The sequence below is a fragment of the Epinephelus fuscoguttatus genome, linkage group LG4, assembly GCF_011397635.1.
Source record: "Epinephelus fuscoguttatus linkage group LG4, E.fuscoguttatus.final_Chr_v1".
Classification (NCBI taxonomy): Eukaryota; Metazoa; Chordata; class Actinopteri; order Perciformes; family Serranidae; genus Epinephelus; species Epinephelus fuscoguttatus.
In genome coordinates this window covers 8,368,587-8,388,836 of record NC_064755.1, presented here as the reverse complement: position 1 = coordinate 8,388,836, position 20,250 = coordinate 8,368,587, and the positions used below count along the sequence as shown (strand labels likewise).

Sequence of the window (20,250 nt, the reverse complement as noted above, 5' to 3'; positions counted from 1 at the left end):
TACCATTACTACACTGATGTATGCTTGTGGTGCGCTGAGTAGGCAGAGTCTGCACACCACCAACAGTTATTGTAGCTAGCAGATACACCAGATCTGCTGCTATATTTCAATGATGATAGCGATATTTACATCACTTAGGTCACATGGCCTGCACAAACACAAACAAGTCAAGGGAGATTGATAAGACAGAGAAGTGATAAATGTGGTTCAGACTTAAGCAAAAATTCTACCATGAACATAACTGTTAATGCAGGCAATTATTTATCACGCAGGAAAGCTACCATGGTTTTGCCTTCTAGGCCGACGTTGTTTGTTTTGTCAGCTGATAATTACGTGGTGCTTCAGCTGGCTGACAGATTACACTCCATCTAAACAATTTTCCTGGCCCTTGCCATTATGTGAAGCGGTGCACTGGCACACTGTTTGCAGTAACAACGTGCCTGTTTTCTTGCAGAGATAGCGGGAATCCTACCCTCTCTAAATACCATATATGTGGTTTATTTAATATGGCATTACAGAGAAAATGATTATTCAAACAAATCTGTGTTCAACAACAACCAAAGGAATGTTCATTTTCCGTTGTTGAAGGTCAGCTTACAGCTATAACTTGTAAACAACTACCGACAGCACTGCCAGCTGCACAGTGTGGACTAGTGGTTTTGATAGTCAGCTATTCCGTGAAACCCCCACTAGATGTGCTTTTATTTATTGTAATTTTGCAGGCTAAAATATGTCCAAACAACTACAGTACAGAGGACGTACTGTATGAGTAGGATATGTGCATCCCTTATGGTCGACATAGAATGTGTTGATGAAAGCACATATTTTTATGAAAATAATAAGCATGTAGTGTGAAACCTAACACCTCAGAAATTGAAACCAATTTTCATTGAGGCAGTTAACCATATTTGGGACTGTCAGTGTGGTTTTATGAATTAGAATTTAGGAAAACACACATCTGTTTGGCACATGATGTGGTAATACGTATGTCTTTATTGACAGAGACATTAATGATATATTATATTAAATGGAATTCAGCAGATAATCAGCATGTAAGGTGTCTATGTAACGATAATTTGTCTATCCCTGGTTAAGCTTTGGAATTCACTTCAGCTGCAAATGACAAGCATTGATTTATCTATTAATTACTTTCTTGATTAATTGTTTGGGCTAGAGGATACAAGTAAATAGCTCCCCAAGCCCAATATTTTGTTTTTTTTTTCTTCCAACCAGTTGTCTAATATCCAGAGATATTCAGTTTATTACCATAGAAGGCAAAGAAGACCAAAAACTGTTCACATTAAAGAGAGTGGCACCAGTGAGTCCTGAGTGATTCATCAGTTACCGCTATTATTGCAGATTAATGGTCTGTCCATTGACTGATTGATCAATCAATCAATTCATCATTTAAGAATTCAAGGTATTTGACATGATTGGAGTGGCTATGTATGGACTGGATAGTATCATCATTTCATCAGTATCATAACTGCTGTAGTGAGTCATAGACTTCTGGGTGAAAAAGTGGTGCATCTGCTGGCTCCATATGGTAACCATGGCACAACTTGGCTATTGACATTTCTCTCACTGCTGTTATTAACACTTAGTAAAGACCAAACAGCACATTTTCCCAAACCATGGCAAAACAGTTTGACTACTGTAGTTGTTTGTCAGCTGTAGCTAGTTTTTCTGCTCTGGTTTGCAGCCTATCAGAGAACAGTTAAACACTTCCTCTGACTAGATCCCAACAGGGAAATAAGATACTGCTGAATGTGGTAAATATGCAGTTATCTCTCTCTCTACCTCTCCTGCCCTGTCTCTCGTTCAGCTCTACAGGGATAGAAGGATAGGAAAGTATGACCCTTGGGGTGTCTATGACGTACTGAACCCTCCCATCCTTGCCCCCCCTCCTCCTCAGACCTGTGCTAACTCTCCTCCAGGGGCACTCTGTGTGTGAGTGTGTGTGTGTGTGTGTATCTCTCGTGTGCGTGTTAAGGGGGGTGCTGACTGAGGTCCTGGGTGGCTCGCTAGAACTGCTGTGTGTGTCAGTTCCTGCAGGAAGCTAGAGTCCCATGATACACACACATGCGCACACACACACACACGCACGCACGCACACACACACACACACACACACACACACACACACACACACACACACACACACCTATCTCACACTCTTCCTCCCATAAAAACATGCTGTCCCATATTCCCTTACTCAGCCACTCTTTCAATTTGGATTTTACCATCAATTCCCTGTCCCAGCATCCTCTGCATCACTTTTTCTTTCTTTCTCTGCATGCTCTTCTCTTTCTGCCATCCTAAATCTCTACATATCTTTCTTTGTCATCTACTGTCTCCCTTTTTCCATCCCTTTTCTACTTTTTATCTGTGCTCATATTAGAGAAAGCGCGTGTGTGTGTGTTTGAGAGAAAGAAGGAGTGAGAATTGCTGCCTATCCCTGAGTCAAGCAGATTCAAAAGAAAAAGACCTTGTTTCCTTTACTCCCTGGGAGATAGAGTCGACAAGGACGGGGTGAAAAAGAAGGATAGAAAAGGAGAGAATGGAGAAATATACCTCTCCATCCTGCTGTTAAATTCACAAACTTTAGCCCTTTTCTATCCTTTCTTTACTCTTTTCTTCTGTCTCTGTCGCTCTGTCTCTCTTTCACTTTCTCTGGAAAATGTGTGTTGAGTTTGGAAAGACCCGTGGGAGGGAAGGCGGAGGGAGGTGGGAGGGTGACTCAAAGGGAATAGCATCGAGCCAACCTATTCTCCCCTCTTCCTACATCTCGTCCTTTCCTTTCCTCCTTTTCCTCCCTCTTCCTTGGTCTGTCCACCCAGAGAGGAGCCCTCTCAGGTCAAAGGTGCCCCAACACCTTCTGTCTCTCTTTCACGCTGCTCACACCAGCCCTTAGCGGGACAGAAAAACAACTTGTCCCCTTCCTTTCTTGTTTCCTCTCTTGTTCCCTAGCTCCCCTAGTGTGCTTGGAGAAGAAAAAGAGCAAAGTTGCCAAGGATAGAGAAAGGAACTGAGAGAGGGAGAATTGGGAAGGGCAGGTAGCAGCAGAGTTGCCCTGTTTTAAGAGTCATCTGTTCAGATTTTAACCTATGTCCAGTCTCATGTCAGAGAACAAACCAGACAGGAGACACATGCAAAAGTGCACTTTAGAGAGATGTGTGTGTGTGTGTGTGTGCTTTGTGAATGTCTGTGTTGAAATCGTCCTCCTATCTCCAGAGACTTGTTTTTCTCAATTCTTGTCTGACAGTCTACTATAGACTACACGCACACACACACTTACTGTTTCTCTTGGACAACATACACACAGAGTCACATACAGAAAGAGCCAGTGAGTCATCATGGAAAAGGTTTGTCAGGTCCCCAAGCTGAAACTGAGAAACTGAGACCTTACTGCATTATTGTTATTCTCAGCTTAAGCACTGTGTGAATGTGAGTGTGTGCGCATGTGTGTTTGTGTTTATGGGTGTGTGGGGACACAGACATGACTGGCTAGCCAGAAATTTGCCTCCACCTATCAGATGACAGAAAGTGTGTGAGTGTGTTTGTGTGTGTAAGAACATAGTTGGTTTAATTCAGTTTACGTTAATGCAGTTTCAAATACAAATGTCATTAAAACAGCAACAAGAATAAAAGATGACAAATGTGAATGCTTTGTCACTTCTCTTCTAAACAAACTACAAAAACTGCATTTTCACAGTTCACATATTTTATGTTCAGCACCACACTCCGGCGTGTATATGTGTGTGTGTGTGTGTGTCCGCACTTGTTCTCCAGTATACTTGTGGGAGTGTTTACCACTTTAAAAAATGTCAGTGAAGAGGTATTTCCTCTTGTGTAACAACCCAGATTCTCTGTTCAAATCCAACTACAGGTTAAAAATACACTTTATGAGCTGTATAGTTGTTAGTTCAATAGGAAAGATGCACCACAGTGACATACTATTCTAAGCCTCAGGCTACCTTACTGTAGGTCATTGCAAGAGTCAGAGGTTTGATAGTTTGCCCAGCATCTTCTCCAGAACCTGAAGTGAGAGTTGACTTTTGGTGCTTTCACAAGATATTTACACAATCAGAGTTTTGATAGATAATGATCATTAAAGTGGGTGTAATGACTAAGTGGCATAGGCTGACAGATATATCAGTTTGACCAATTAATAAGCACCAATAAGACATTTTATGAACAATCATTACTGGTGGAAGTCTGCTCTGCTAGTGGTCACTGCCTGTGCAGCCTCCACTAATCATGCGGGGATATTCATCATCGACTGGAGATGAAGAGGTGAGGGTTGTTTTAAATAATCAGTGGGTACAGCTCCAGAGAAAGCAGGTTCCTTCTGTTGTGTGAGTATATCTGAGTGTATTGTTCTTAATTTTAAGATGTATTTATGTAAAATTTTTGGCTGGACTGCAACAACAACAACAACTACAAACATGAGAGTGACAGTGAATGCAGCCACTTCCTGTTTTAAATTAAATAAGAATTAGTCTTTTACATTACATGTGATTTTTTTTTAATTCCTGGCATATACCAATTACATAATACTCAAAAGTAACTGGAATACTCATTTCAAATACAAGTAACCAAAAATACTCCCCATCTCTGATCACTGTTTGTATGAAGGCTCCATACACAAAGTCAAGTTAATGTCATTTATGTACCTGAGAATCACAGGTTGACTTTGAGTGAAAAAATAGTCAGAACAATAAAAATACCTTCTACCGATGTGTTTTTTAGTTTGGTGTTAAAGGGATAGTGCACCCAAAAATGAAAATTCAGCCATTATCTACTCACCCTCATGCTGAGGAAGGCTCTGGTAAAGTTTTAGAGTCCTCACATCCCTTGCGGAGATCAGTGGGGGGAGCGGCTAGAACACCTAATGGCTGACGGCACCCCAGACTAATGTCCAAGAACACAAAATTGAAACCACAAAATATCTCCAAAAAATATCTCCATCAGTACTGATGTCCAGATTCTCAAGTGCAGGCATCGCCAATTCCCAGTCTGAGCAGCAAAGACTTTCCTCATCCGTTGGCACTACACCACCAGGTTTCCAGTGCTCGACTCCGGTATTCTGCGGCTGGCTGAGGGTTAGGCTCATGAGCTGCGGCAGCTGCTTCATCCAGTAGCCTGAGTTCCACATCCATATACTCGGGCTCAAACAAATAAGGCTCAACAAAGAAATGCTGTTCCTCCTCAATTTCAAAGTCTTTGTTGGGCTGTCATTTGCTAAAAGAACGTAGTGCAAATTATCTTTTAGCTACTGTGGTTACCGTTGTCTCCCCCTGCGGTGCACATGTCACATGATGTAAACAGTGGTAAGCAAAGCTCATGCTTTCGCTGGTCTCACGCAAGTGCGCACACGTGATAAGCAGTCAGAGCTACAGGCTACAGTGAGGTTAAAAACAGAGTTCATATGATGTTTTTCGAAACAACTTTTTATGTCAGGGCTGCGGCACACTTGGATCACTACGGTTGAGCAGTATGGAGATACTTTGTGGTTTCAATTTTGTGTTCTTGAACGTCAGTCTGGGGCGCCGTCAGCCAGTAGGTATGCTAGCCGCTGGCCCCACGATCTCCGCAAGGGATGTGAGGACTCTAAAACTTCACCAGAGCCTTCCTCAGCATGAGGGTGAGTAGATAATGGCTGAATTTTCATTTTTGGGTGCACTATCACTTTAAGTTTCAGATTTATTCATTAATTACTGAGTATGAGTTCAGTTCCAAATTTCTATTTTTATATAGGTATGTATTACTTAGAGTTTGATATTCAGTGATCCAGATTCATTTCTTTATATAGGTAGGCCTATCTAACACTTTGACTTAGATATTTAATTCAAGTTATCCACTTTCTAATGAAGTCAAAGATTGTTCATTTTTGAGAGCGCTGATTTCTTTTTCATGAGGGGTTGGATGTAGGCTGATTGATTGCCACTGGCTTTTTCCTGCTCTGAACTATCGTTATTGCATCAGTCTGTTGGTCAACCTCTACTAATTGGGTAAAAGCAAATAATAGAGCAGCTACAACAGGCTGGTAAGTTCAGAAAATTACATCACTGTACAATGCAGCTTTTAAAACCTGTAAAGGACAACACTTATGATATTATGATATCCAAAACCTAAGACAGTATTCTCATATCATGACATTGATGTAATATCAACACATTGTTCAGCTGTGAACACAAATGTTGGTCACACAGCTAGACAAACCTGAAATATAAGACAAATTAAGGCAGTAGAACACAACAAAAATAAAATAGCCTTGTTGCACGTAATCTTATGAGCAAGACCCAGTTGGAAGAGGTGCATTTGTGCTCAGTTGTGCTTGTTCTTAGTTCAAGAGGCAAAATGGCAAGCACAAAAAATTAATTAAATCTTAAGATCAAGATAGTTAGATTTGAGATTGGATTTACATAATCTTATCTATCTAATCTTATCTAGAGAGTGAGAGGAATGTTAGGCAGTGAGGTAAATGTTTGCGAGGAAAAGTAAAAGGAACATGTTATAAATGAGGAGGTGAGTGAATGGAGGGAGATTACAGGCAGTATCACTGTTCTCCAGGTTCACTGTAATGTCTTGATGGCCAGAGCTGAGAAAAACAGGACACTGGCCCTTCTCCATCCTCTCTCTCGCTTCCTCTCTCTCTTTTCCTCTTCCCCTATCCCTCTCTCACCGCTACCCTCTGGAGGTCCATAATGTAGTTTTAATTTCCCCAAGGCTACCACAGGAAAACAGTTCCTGTGTGTGTGTGTGTGTGTGTGTGTGTGTGTATATGTGTGTGAACTATTATTGCCTGCTTGTGACAGCGCACAGTGCATCTGTGTTTTTGTCTGTATTGCAGCATTTAAGCCCTTTGTGCGTGTGTGTGTGTAATTTTTCTTGGTGTGTGTCTGTCCACCAAAACACCACATACGTGAGCAGCTGTTAACTTGTTTGTGAGTGTGCTTTTCTGACAATTTGTGTGAGTCTGTACATTGTGTATGGGGCTGATTTTATTGCATGTTTTTGTATCTATAGTGTTTGTGTGTGTGCTTCTTTGTGTGTGAGTGTGTATTATCTGCTACCTTCCATGACGTGAGTGGCTCTTTCATCATCCTGTTTCTAGACATTGGTGTTGGGTGCTGCTCTCCCTTGCCGCAGCACGTCCCAGGGGTCTGTGTGTGTAGCTGTGTGCATATACATGTGTGAGTGTGTGTAGGTGTTGTGTGTGACGGGTACTCTGTGGCTCAGCAGATCACCTCCCGGGGGGAGAGGCCTTGTATTGTGAAAACACACACACAGAGACACACAGACACACAGACCATGGTGGGGGGAAGAACACGAGGTGGGAGGATGAAGGGAGGAGGTGAGGAGAGATGGCCTCTTTATATAGCCACCTAACACACACACACACACACACACACACACACACACACACACACACACACACACACACACACACACTAACAGAGCAAGGCAGAGGGTGAGGAAAGGGTGGGGGAGTCATTCTCTTGAGAGACAAGAGAGCAGGCCTGTGTTGTTGTGTCCAGCTGCACCTGTTCAGCCCGTGTGTCAGTGTGCATTTGAGTGTGCACTCTGTGCCAAATGTGTCCACCATTCTTTGTATCTGCCCACTTCTCAACATTTTGAGCTCAGATAGGTGAGTTATTGTGCTGTCAGATAATGTTTCACCAGCAGTATCACCTCACAGTAACGGTGTGTTTAAAGTAAGGGTGTTTTCAGCCAAATTTGATGGGGACAGATTGAACAAAGTAGAATCCACTGTCCCATTGATCCCTGTAGCTTCACCTGTCATAACCAGATAATACTTTAACAATACATCAACAAACAAAAATTATGAAAGCAGATTAGTGTGCAACGTCAGGCTGCACATTTAATTGAAACATTATTGAAATCATTATATGGCCAAGTGCAATATCCAGATTGCAGTAACTGCAACCACACCATATGTTCACCACTGTGGTGCTACAGAGATGCCCAGTCCTACAAGTCAGATGTAAGGGAGCATGCTTATTTGGTACAGACCCCAGCAAAATCATATCCCTGTCTTTTTTTTTTTTTAATGAAAATGAAAGGCAAAAATGACCGTTTCCGTTAAAATAATCGCATTATAATTTTTTTTGCATATCTTGCAGCCCTAGTAATGAGTAGAGCCAAGATTGGACCAGAAATATCTGGATTGACCCTACATGAAGCTACATAGTTTCTGTCCAAGCCTGATCTGAGCTTGAACCACGCCAACAGTTTATAGTATACACTATGTATGTCAGTGCAGTAAGACACATTTGTGAAACAGTCATATGCCATATGTGTTAACTAGAGATAACATTCCTTCTCATAACTGCCAGGCGAGAATCAGGATAGAGTGATGCCAACACATTTCATACATTATTCATGACATTACACAGACTATATGGTCTGCATTTAAAAAAAACAACAAAACACAAAATGGAAAATTGGAGCGAACCAGACCTGATTCATTCCCATGGGAATTTTGAGAAACTGCTGCCTGTCCTGTGCTGCATGCGCATATAGAGTAACTATTCACTCCACAGATGTTAGGACTGTCATCACTTAAGACAGTATCTGTGGCCAACCATCCTGTATGTTAGTTTATGACCAAAAGTAGCTTTTTTGTGCACATTGTAATAGCTTAATTTTTCAGTGTAGACATCATACACATTGCACAAAAACAAACAATTGAATAAATTCAATGTATCGCCCAGCAATACCTCAGGAAGAAGTTTATATAAAATAAAATAAAGTGAAGCAGAATAATGCCCATGTCACTTGTCCTGAATAGTCCTGACTAAAAGGTCTTGACAAGGTAAGCCATGCGATGCAGGTCTGACTTTAACCTCATGGCTGGTTCATAGCCCTGCTGAAGGTAGTGGTGCCCAGCCAGGTGCCTGTGAATCCTGGTCCAGTGTGGAGTGCGATGTGGAGCAGAATGAAAGCCTTGTGTCGGGACTGTTTGGTTTCTAAACATACTGCTGGAAGCTGCACACACACTTTTTCTCCACCTTTTGATGCCTGTTTTAGGCTCACACAGACATATGTGTGTGTGCATGCGTGTGTTTTATGTATGCTTGGCCGACAGATATACATCTCTCTGAGCTGCGGAGTGTTTCCCAGACAGGCCACAGTACCATCTCCTGGCTGCCAAGTCTAACACTTGAATAACTACCTTACCTTTGCAGTATTACAGTATGTTTTATTCCCCTTTAAGTCTCTCTCTAGCTCTGGCACTCTCTTTCAGTGCACTTCTATCACCCAGGGGCAGTTCAGGAACATTTCCCAGTGTTCATTAGTTCCCTAGTTTTCTTCCCACAGGATATATCGAGATGTACATTGGTCATGCTGACTGTGCGTTTGATTTTTGGTGTTCTAGTTTGTGTCTCCATGAGCGTATCTTGGCAACTGCTCACAACTCTACCATGAAACCAAAGTCATACTGTGGGATGGAGTGTATCCATATGAAGTAAACATGGATCCAGTGTTGGAGGTTCTCTGTTCAGTACATATCCCCTTTATTAGGGGAGAGAGGGACAAAACCTCTGTCTTATTCTGTCTGTCTTTCTCTCTCCCATCCAGTGTGTTTAGGGCTTATTATCATTTAGCTCACTAATTACCTCAATGAACTCATTTTAACATGGGTAATGAGAAAAGACACACAACCAGCAAACACACCCATGCTACAAACACACACAAACATCCACACAGACTCTTCTGTGAGCCTAACGAGTGGTGATTAGTGGGTCTCAGCTAGGCGTGGTTAGGCTGTGTAACATCATTCTGCACTGTGGACTCTGCTAATTCACTTCTCTTTATCTAATTACCCAGGGTGCGCACAAATGCACGCGCACGCACACACACACACACACACACACACACACACACACAGATCCAGCAATACACTGCACACACACACACACACACACACACACACACACACCACCTGCATATATCTTTCCTGCAGATATGCAAAGTGACCTCATTATTCCTGAGGTATCCATTTATATATTTATATTTTTATCTGTTAATAAACAGCCCATTGTCCTCAGGTTACTGAGGCTGGTGGGTACAGCCAAGAATATGGCTTATTACTGTTCCTCTAGAGACGCACAGTAAAAACATCTTTTCTCCACATCCTTGCCTGATGTTTCTTGCTGTCATACACAGATACCTGCATATTGCATATGGAGATCATCTTAAAAAATAGGCCTTAGTATATAGAATGACTTTCTCTGGAATGTCATCAGGTTCAGTTCATTGTCCATGAATATGTGATGGCCCCAGACCTTCAACATTTATGGGAGTTTAGCTCCCAGCAAGACAGCGCACAGGTGAGGTCAGGACTTTTTTAAAAAAAGTGATCTGATAGCAACAGCACACATATGAGAGGACGCTAAACTCTGAAAAATGGGGCCCTTTTGTACAGAGTTTGCATGTTAGCATGGGTTTTCTCCAGGTACTCCAACAGTCCAAAGACATGCAGGTTAGGTTAACTGGTGACTCTAAATTGCCCATAGGTGTGAATCGGATTGTGAATGGTTGTCTGTCTCTTCGGTTAGCCCTGCGATTGCCTGGCGACCTGTCCAGGGTGTACCCCACCTCTCGCCCACTGTCAGTTGGGATAGGCTCCAGAATGTATTTATGCTGCATTAATAGCTGTGGATGCATGATGGGAAATGGTCCTCTCTGCTACGCTGCTCTTTTATCATGTGACCAGTACTTTTATCTAGACAATATAGTCCTGGTTATGACGCCATATTGACGTTTTGACACAACATCATAATGTTGTCGACAAGGAGGTGGCAAAGCCAAGGAGACTCCATTCAGTTTTATTTTGCTGCATATATACACCCTTTTTCCTGCAGACCCAACAATGGTTTTCAATCCCAGTCTTCAGGACCCAGAATACTGCTGGTATTCTGTTCTACCAGCTAGTTAATTTCCTTTAATTGCATTCACTCTGCATCCCAGGTGTGATTCAGTCCCTCATTACATGGCTAGAATAAAAATCAGCAGGGCTCTGTGACTTCAGGGCTTGTAATAAACCTATCTTCTGCTTTTAAGTGAAAATGATTAGTAGAGAAATTTGTATTTTTTTTATATGTTCTGTAGTTGAACTGCCGGATGTGATTTTGACTTACTGTGTGTTTCTGGATGACGTAAGATATAACAGGCTGTCTGAGCTTGGGATTGGAGGGTTTGTGTTTGTGCGTGTGTGTGTATGTGTGTGTGTGTCTGAGAGAGAGAAAAAATGTGCAGTTATTCCTGGCATAGGGACAGTCTGTGACTCAGAGATAATGGTTCTCTGTAGAGCGTGTGTGTGCATGCGTGTGTGTCCGTATGCCTATGAGTGACTATAGCTATATGCTGCTGATGTGTGTGTGTCTGTGTGTGTTTCTGTGTGTGAAAGAAAGACTGTGAGCGGATGGTGCACACATGCTATTTGCTAGGGACCACTGTCGTACTATTCAATCAATACCCCAGCGCACACACACACACACACACACACCCCTCTGCACCCTAAGCACCCATGGGAGTTGCCTGCTTTCATTAAGTAGGCCTGCTGCTTCTTTCTGGTGTGGTTGGGGTGGGGGTGGGGTGTTATAGAAAAGGAGAAAGGAGATGTGAGGGAGTTTTGTGAAAAACACAGGAAAGATGAGCAAGACAGATGAATTTATAAAGCTATGTCCAGTAGGTTTGTAAGGGTACACAAAAGTCACAGTTCAGTTCATACCTCAGTTAAGAAGCCACGGTTCAGTGTGAGTTCGGTACAGCCAAAATACAACAAATGCATGAGGATATGTATTTTTTTTTTTAAATGTAAACTGTCAAAGACAGACAAAATCCTCTTGCTGGGGACTGGAGGGAGAATTTTGCCTACTGGCAATTTTGGTGAACTGTTTTCATTATAAAAATAAGAAACATTTCAAACACATCTGTTTTACACTGTACAAACACTGAACAAATACTTTCCCAAAAGGTAACAGGTCACAAGGCTATAAAACTGAAAATCATCTGTTATGATATGAAATTGAAAATACAAAATAATTTGAATAATACAAAATAAAACTTGTGCGTTATGAGGAGTGTTGCAAAGAGGTCTATTATAGCTATAGTTAGGTGATTTTCACATAAGGTACTCGTGCCAACATCCGACTTGACCCCAAATTCCAATTTGTAGTATACGTATAGTTCATGTGTGTTCCGGTACGGTACACATCAGGTGTGAACACCAACTTAACAACATGGAAGTGGACTGCTATTTAAAGTATCTCAATTTAATACTAATGCCACTATATCAGACAGCACTTGGAAGTCTGGAGGAAGGTGGAGAGCTTTGCACCTGACAGCAGCAGCTCCTCCTTCAGCCAGGAGCAGAACCTCTCCTCGTTGTGAAGACTGCGTGAAAGCTGACCAGCATTGGAGAAGAAAGGGGGGTAAATGTACTCGGGCACGGTGTGAATCAATTGTACCTAATATGAAAACGCCCCGCAAAGATTCAAAGCACCTAAACATTCATCATTCCTGTGTGTGTTCATACTTTGTGTTAGCATGGTGGGTGTGTTTCCATTCACATACCTTACAATGGTGGAGCAACAACTACTCACCATCCTTGTCTTATACACAACTCTTTCTTGCTATTTTAGCTGACTTGGAACCTGCAGGCGGGTCTTTCAGCTTTGGTGTTTTTTTTGTTTTTTTTTTGCACTTGCTTGTTGTGTAAACCTCAGCACCTGTTGCTAACGGCATATGGCTAAATGTTTCTGCCCGGAACTTGCGTTTGAGTTTTTACATCATGTGCATTAATCTACGTGTCATACATACCGTGTATTCTCCATGCGGCTGCTGATGCGTGACCCCTGGACTGAGATGATTCCGTACGAATACACAAACCATTACAACCCTAATGTCCAGCTAATGTAATGCGGATACACCCAACAGTTTTACATGTAAAAATTGCATCAACATTAGCAGTCTCAGTTGGTTTTAAAAACTTTTCTGTACACACTGGAGAAACACTGATGAACATTTTTCTGTTTCTGTTAGATTGTGGATCATAAATGAACAATAATTTCTGTGCTGCCACACTGAAAGAAATCACTGGAATCGCTATTCTGTGCTTGCAAAGATCTCTGACAACATAAGCATAAATCCAGGTTAATGAAAACAGCTGTATTGTGCTTTGCTTTAACATATAAAATGAGTGATAACAGACTGAGACAACAGCAAGTGGGCTTCTTAACGTTTCTGCCAGCAAGGGCTCAAATGTGTTTGAGCGTCTTCCTTTTGGACAGGCTTCCTTCCCTCTGTCCACAACATGAGGCAGTTGTTTTCAGATTTACTCACTCTGAGAAGTGTTTTCACAGAGCTCATTTTTGGATGTAACAAATGTGTGGATGGAAGGGCAAATGGAGATGGGACAGATTGCAGATTTGTTGTCAGATTTAGCCAACCCAGTGTGTGCACCTGTGCTTTTGGTAGTGACTCATTGAGAATGTACTATTTTAGGCCTGCCTTTGTACTGAAAAACTTAGCGTCATGACTTCATGACATGATGCTAAAAACACAACACAAGCACACACACACACACACACACACACACACACATTGACAGACACACATGCACACTATGGCCTACCCAGCAGGCCTTTTGCAACAGTTTCAGAGTGGTAATGATCATAACAGCTACAGTATCTATTAGGATCTTACAGTGACAGTTACTCTTTTTAGGCCCCCCATCTGCTTCTCTCTGAGATCCATAAGAAGACACATAATTATCCTGTCCGTGTGTAGAGACCCATGTGCAAATAGAAACACCACCAACTGTGTTCGCCTCTCTGGTCTCTTTATCTCCCTCTCTTCTGACACCCATACTCTCTCTTTATCCCACTGCACCGTGACTGAGGCCTGAAGACCAAATAAAAGGATGAGTATACAAGAAAAAAAACAAGCACTCAAAAAGAATGGGGTGAGAGATGAGGACAGAGGGGTGCAAGATGGAGAGGTTTCATCTGGCTCCTCCCTCTGTTGCTATGACAGCAGGTTGTGTTGGCATGCACTGGAATTGGCACTGCCCTCACCTCTGGCATCAGGGCACCCTGGGGAGTGTGTGTGTGTGTGTGTGCGTGTGTGCGTGCGTGCGTGCGTGTGTGCGTGTGCCCGTTGTTTGTGCGTGTACGCTTGCTTTCAAAGGCATGAAGGAGATGCTGTACTGAGACAACACATTCCAATTTGAAGAGAGCATTTATCTAGGTTCCAATCCATACTTTGTGGAGTCTTTTTGTCCCAAAAATAAGAGATTTGAATTATTATAAGATGTTAACACTTTATACAAAATTCCTTTAAAAAAGAAGTGGAATTTTCTCTTCAGTAAAAGAACAATATTTTAAAGGCCCAGTGTGTAGGATTTAGGGGGCAAGAATTGTTGTGCTTTTGTTACCTTAGATAAAGCCCTTTATATCCACGTAGGGAGTGGGTCCTCGTTTACAGTGATCGCCATATTGTACTGCCATGTTTCTACAGTAGCCCAGAATGGACAAGTGAAATACTGGCTGTAGATATGGCCATATGCGTTTTCGCCTTTTTGGTGTGTGCCACTGTAGTGGAAAGTTGCACATGAATCTACTTTAATCAGTGTTTTACCAGTTGAAATCACTGGGCTGGTTTGTTTTGGAGAGGAGGAGACCTCTGCTGATAATTCGGCTCCAGGAAAAACCTCCTGAACATCTAGATCTTGAGAGTAAGCAGGTGCTGGACTTGAGGCCCATCTGCAGTGAGCTGACAGCATCACATGTAACAGTTTATTCTGTGTTATTACTGGTTTTAATTACCTAGTCAGGTTAAATTTTAATTAATTTATACTCAGTTTTAAATTGTGTGTTGCAACCCAACTACACCTCCAAGTGCTTCTCACCAAAAGGCATTTATAAATGTGTGAAGTTTGTATTTTTGCCATAACTGAGATGAGAATGACAGGAAAAGTGGAGGACTGAGTATCAGAAATTTTCTGTCCACTCCTAAAATTGAGGAATAAGAAAAACATATAAAACAACATTTTAAAACAAATGTGAAAAATAAACTTGGTAGATTTGACCAAAATACTGGTCATGGCCTTGATCTTTGTCACTGAGTTAAGATATTAGATCAGACTGTTCTTGTTAGGGTTGGGTACCATTCAAATCTGGACTGGTACCGTTTCCAGTACCTAGAATTCCTTACCAGCACCCACTGATACCGTAAAGTTCAGTTTGGGATGACTATGGAATTTCTTTCCTAACTTTTGGTACTTTACTTTTTCTGTAATAACAAAGATTTAATTTTTGAGCGAGTTGCAGGAGCGACGTACTTGCCTAAAAAGCAGCTCTACTTCTCTGCTCCTTTCTAATGACACTTAGAGCTAATTGTCTGTCTGCTTGCTTGTGTTCTTATCCAGCAGTGACACTAGGCTATTACTAAATTAATATAGAAAAGAATATAGGCCAGAAACCGAAGGCGGCAAACTGGTGCTGCACTGCACGTAGTTTTGACTCACTGGGAAGCTGCTGGAGCAGTAGACAGAGCTGCTCTGGAGCTCCATGGCTGGCTTCCAGGCTACAGGATGTTTTGCGACATTTTCGCCTCTTGCCGAAACCCAGGGAGCTCACCCAGATGCTCTCTCAGGTACCAGCATTCAGCACTGATGGATTTAGCGTGAGTTGGTACACATCAGTGCAGATGTAATTCAGTCGGTACCCTTAAAAGTACTGAGAACTCTAGTTCACATTCAGTCAATTGTCAGCTGATGTGTAGCGTATTATGAACATAAAGCATGAAAAAAGTGGTGGTGCTATTTTGTCCTGCATGACGTCATATACCAAAGGCCACTTTATGTTTATTGTAGTGAAGCAACTGCAGCACATAATCTTGTCCTGTGCTTTGAAGTTACTCAAGTTGGTAGAGCAACATTCTGATCACATCTATGTGATATCTGGTTGAATTGTTGTCAGTCATACAACACAACTGCATTTTTACAGCATGCACATGTATGTTTGTGTGAGCTTATTTACGTATCAAGTTAGCGTGCCTCTGGTCTGTGCGCATCTGTGTGCGTTTGCATGTGCATGCATACTTGTGTATGTTTGTGTGAGTGTTGTGCACAATTTGTGCATACATGTGGCGTGTGTATGTGAGTGTGTACGTGTGTTTTGTCAGCCAAGGGGCCACTTTCTCTCCCTGGCCAGACGGTGCTCTCACCACTGGACAGATGGCCAACACCCTCCCTCTCTTCTTCACCATCCCTTCATCTATCCCTCCTTCTATCTCTCTATCACTGTCTTCCTCTCCTGCAGCCCCCCCCCCCAAACACCCCATCACCTCAATCCCTCGTTCCCCACCTCCCAGCATCCCTCTCTCCCATCACACCTCTCCCATAATAAATCAGAGTGAGATGGAGACTGTGCACCTCAACCTAATCTGTCTCACAAACACACTTCATCTCTTCGACTTATTGACTAAGCTGCTGTTACTCTTTTGACTTTTGAAATGATCACACAGAAAACCAGTGGAACGCTTTGTGATTGCTCAGATATGCTGATGCTGAGCTGACACACCAGGTTTTTGGTTTCAGACTCTTTTTAATAAAAAACAGAATCATAAATCAGAAACAGAAACAGATCGATGAAGTGCCAAGAATAGCACATCATCAAGAGAGAAATATATTTTCTGCCGCTCGCACACATAAAATGATGTTAAAAGCTCCTAATGGACAAAACTGAGTTAGAGCTTAATCTTTTTTGACCCATAACTGCTCTCAGTAAAGGAAGTCTATTTCATTTCATTAAAAGTAATGGAGCATATTGATTCTCTGTAATGGCTAGCAATTCAAAGTTAGTAAGGAGATTTAACTTTTGTGAGTTACCCGTTTATTAGACACACATACTGTACACAATCAACCCAGTGCAACAGCCCTGCAATGAATCCTTTGGAAACCTTTTTTCTCAGTGTTTTTGAGATCCACTCTCTTTGTGGAGTGGTTGATTAAACTCTATGGCACTTCTTGGAGCTTTGATTGATGATCCTGTGTTATCAACTTTCTTCATTGATGCAGAATATTCACACTTTTTTAGCCTTTGTCTCTTTTTTTCCCGGAATCATGTTCTCAGTGTTCCTCATCAGTCAAGCTACTTATATTAGCTGTGGTTGCACGGACAATATTTCTTCAATCTAATTAAAATAATTTCTAATTAGAGATTCCAACTTAACTGTTGACATTAAGGCTCAATAAAGTGAAATGATAAGATATGTGCATTTACATGCCCTAAAGCTTTTGATTAGAATGTAATTTTCTTTTGACTTGCTCAAAGTGATTCTGCCTGCTGTGAAGAATATAATCTTCCAGAAATGTAACAGAAGAATTTTTTCTCTCCAACCTTATTGAGAAAATTAAATTTATGCCAAATCTCGATGGAGAATAACTGGTTCCGCCTGTTAATACAAGTTAGTGGTAAGTAGCTTAAGTGTAACCCCAGGTTTTTTTTTGTAGCTACAAATCACAGATGTCCCCTCAACACCTCATATGCAGACTATTGGTAGATATTACAACTTACCAGTGTTTCCTAAACATGTCATATGCAGGCTACGACTACCAGTAACAATGGATGATTGTTGTGTTCAGTGACTTCACATTGCAGCCTGTAGCAACAATCTATATAAGGATACTGCACTCACATCAGAACGTAGCAGTAGCAGAGGCTTAATGTATTCTGTATTTATGAATGATCAGAAAGAAGTGTTTACTTGGTTATTAGGCACCAATATTTTCCTATTGAATTAATTATTAAAGGTTTCCACTGTTCTTTCTCAACCCAATTGAATGGACAAGTCTCTTCCAATTGAGTTGGTTATCTGAGACATTTTCACTTTGATTTTGGCTATTATTATGATTATAGTGGACTAGTATGATCCATACCTAATGTTGGATGTGAATTTCCTTCACTGTATCTGTAGCCATTTAAGTTCATTCAGCTTATTCCTGTTTTTCCCCCTATACCTTTCTTGGGCTTTTCAACTGTCTTTCCCTCAGACTTTGTTTTTATCCTTCCTTTCGTGCCTTGCAAAGACTTTATATTACTCTCTCCTCTCCTCTCCTCTCCTCTCCTCTCCTCTCCTCTCCTCTCCTCCTCCTCCCCTCCCCTCCCAAGCCAGTGTCTTCAGTGTCAGTCCGATTGGATCCTCAGCGTTTATAATGTGATAATAAGGTGTGAAAATGGAGACACAATGGAGCAGTGAGGATTGGGCCGACACAGCCTTCCACTGGTCCCCTCTCATACTCTGCTTGTCTGCTAACAGGACACACACGTTCACACACACTCCGATCACATACTGGAGCGATGTTCCACACACTTAGTATAATTAAGTTGCTCATATCAGTCATAAAATATAGCAGGAAGAGAGACCAAGAAAATATGTCAGTGAGATCTTTGAAATGTGCAGCTGATAACAACCAGCTTTTGAGCTCAAGTTATATGCATTGTATGTCCTCAGAAGTCCCCGCATCTGACAGAGAGGCAGAGCCCAAAGAAGGTCAGGGGGCAGGCGCAGAGGATGGAGAACAAGAGGAACACGATGAACGCGATGACAGAGATCATGATGATGACCTAGATGATGAGTCCATCTTCACCTGTGACAACTGTCAACAGGACTTTGACTGTCTGGCTGAGCTCACTGAACACAGAACCAACCACTGCCCAGCTGGTAAGATTTTCATGTGGATATTATGATATACTGAATGTGTTCATTCTAACTGACCAGCCTCACAGCACTATTTCACACTACATATACGTATAATATAGTAAAGCCACAGAAACAGAGCAGCCATGTCCAACATTATAATATGTCATAGGTACATATACACATTTGGAGTGCTGTATTTCCACAGTGGACATGGTGTTAGTGGAAAGGTGTAGTGAGAAGCCTGAATATTTTGATTGAGATAGTTGACAAGAGACAAATAAAAGCACAAGGAAGAGGAAAAGCACAGAAAACCAAAAGAAGGAAAGGAAAATTCATCTGACAGTGTCTCCTGTAGTAGCTAGCAGTTTACAGCATTAAAGTTAATTTTCTTAACAGTCAAATTTGTTTTTCCTTCACCCAAGGACAAAGTTTCTACAGCGTAGCTTTTCAGAAAACTAAACATGAGCACTTTAAAAAAAAAATCAGTAGTGTTTCATCCATGCAGCTACCATAATTATGAGGTAGAACTAAATCATTACTGTTATTACATAATCTTTACACGACTTTACCACTTAAAGGAACAGTGTGTGAAATTTAGGGAGATTTAGTAGCATATAGCAGCTAACTGCATATTGCAACCAGCTGAAACATTTCCTGATTAGAATTCCATCAGTGTTCATTGTTCAGGAGGTTTTTACCGGAGAGGTCTCCTCCTCTCCAAAACAAATGGACCTGGTGATTTACACAAAAAACACAAACAAATCAGTGTTTCTCTATTGCTTTTTTAGGCATGTTGGAGATAGGCCATTACCCTTGCACCTGCTGTGTGTTTTCACCTTTTGAATTTATATGTAGGCCTATATAACTGACCCGTTTACATTTTATGAAGGCTTAAAGCTACGCATATAAATGAGGGGCAGCTTTGAGGTACAGGCTGTCTGCCGATTGTGTACTCGACCTCTCAGTAAGATCCACCCCTCGCTCCACAGCTCCAGCCTCTCGCCCAAATATGGCCACATTTGGTTCCAAAAAGCCGAGATGGCGAACTTAAGGCTTCAAAACGGGTGCCCACAAACCAATGGGTGACATCACGGTAGCTACATCCATTGTTTCCACAGTCTGTGGTTGTTGTAGCACATTGGCGATCTCCATTGACAAAGAACCTCTCCCTCTGTAGATTTAAACAGCACATTTTAAGGTAATGAACAAACACTGATTCTTATTTGTAGGTGATTATAGACCAGGGTGGCACAGATGAAACAGTTAAAAGTTGCAGGGATGTGATAGGCCTCCAAACATCACCAATCTTGTAGATTTCTGGATGACTCAGACTCTCCCCTGTTTCTCAATACCTATAGCTATTGGATTCAGTTATACCCATGTGTCCCACAGGGGACAGACTTGTGCATGCACACACACACACACACACACACACACACACACAAAAAAAGCCGTTATTAGTACTGGTGTAATTAATGGAGGGGCTGAAAGGAACGCGGCGGGGGCATC

The 20,250-nt window shown here is 41.7% G+C and overlaps 1 protein-coding gene across 1 annotated transcript in view; it reads left to right on the top strand.

The window, feature by feature from the left end:
• The window catches only part of znf423 (zinc finger protein 423), a 183,281-nt gene that overhangs the window by 29,354 nt on the left and 133,677 nt on the right, over positions 1-20,250 (top strand). The window contains exon 3 of the mRNA XM_049575066.1: positions 18,553-18,762. Coding sequence (XP_049431023.1) covers positions 18,553-18,762 — 210 coding nt within the window. The remainder of the gene's footprint in view (positions 1-18,552; positions 18,763-20,250) is intronic.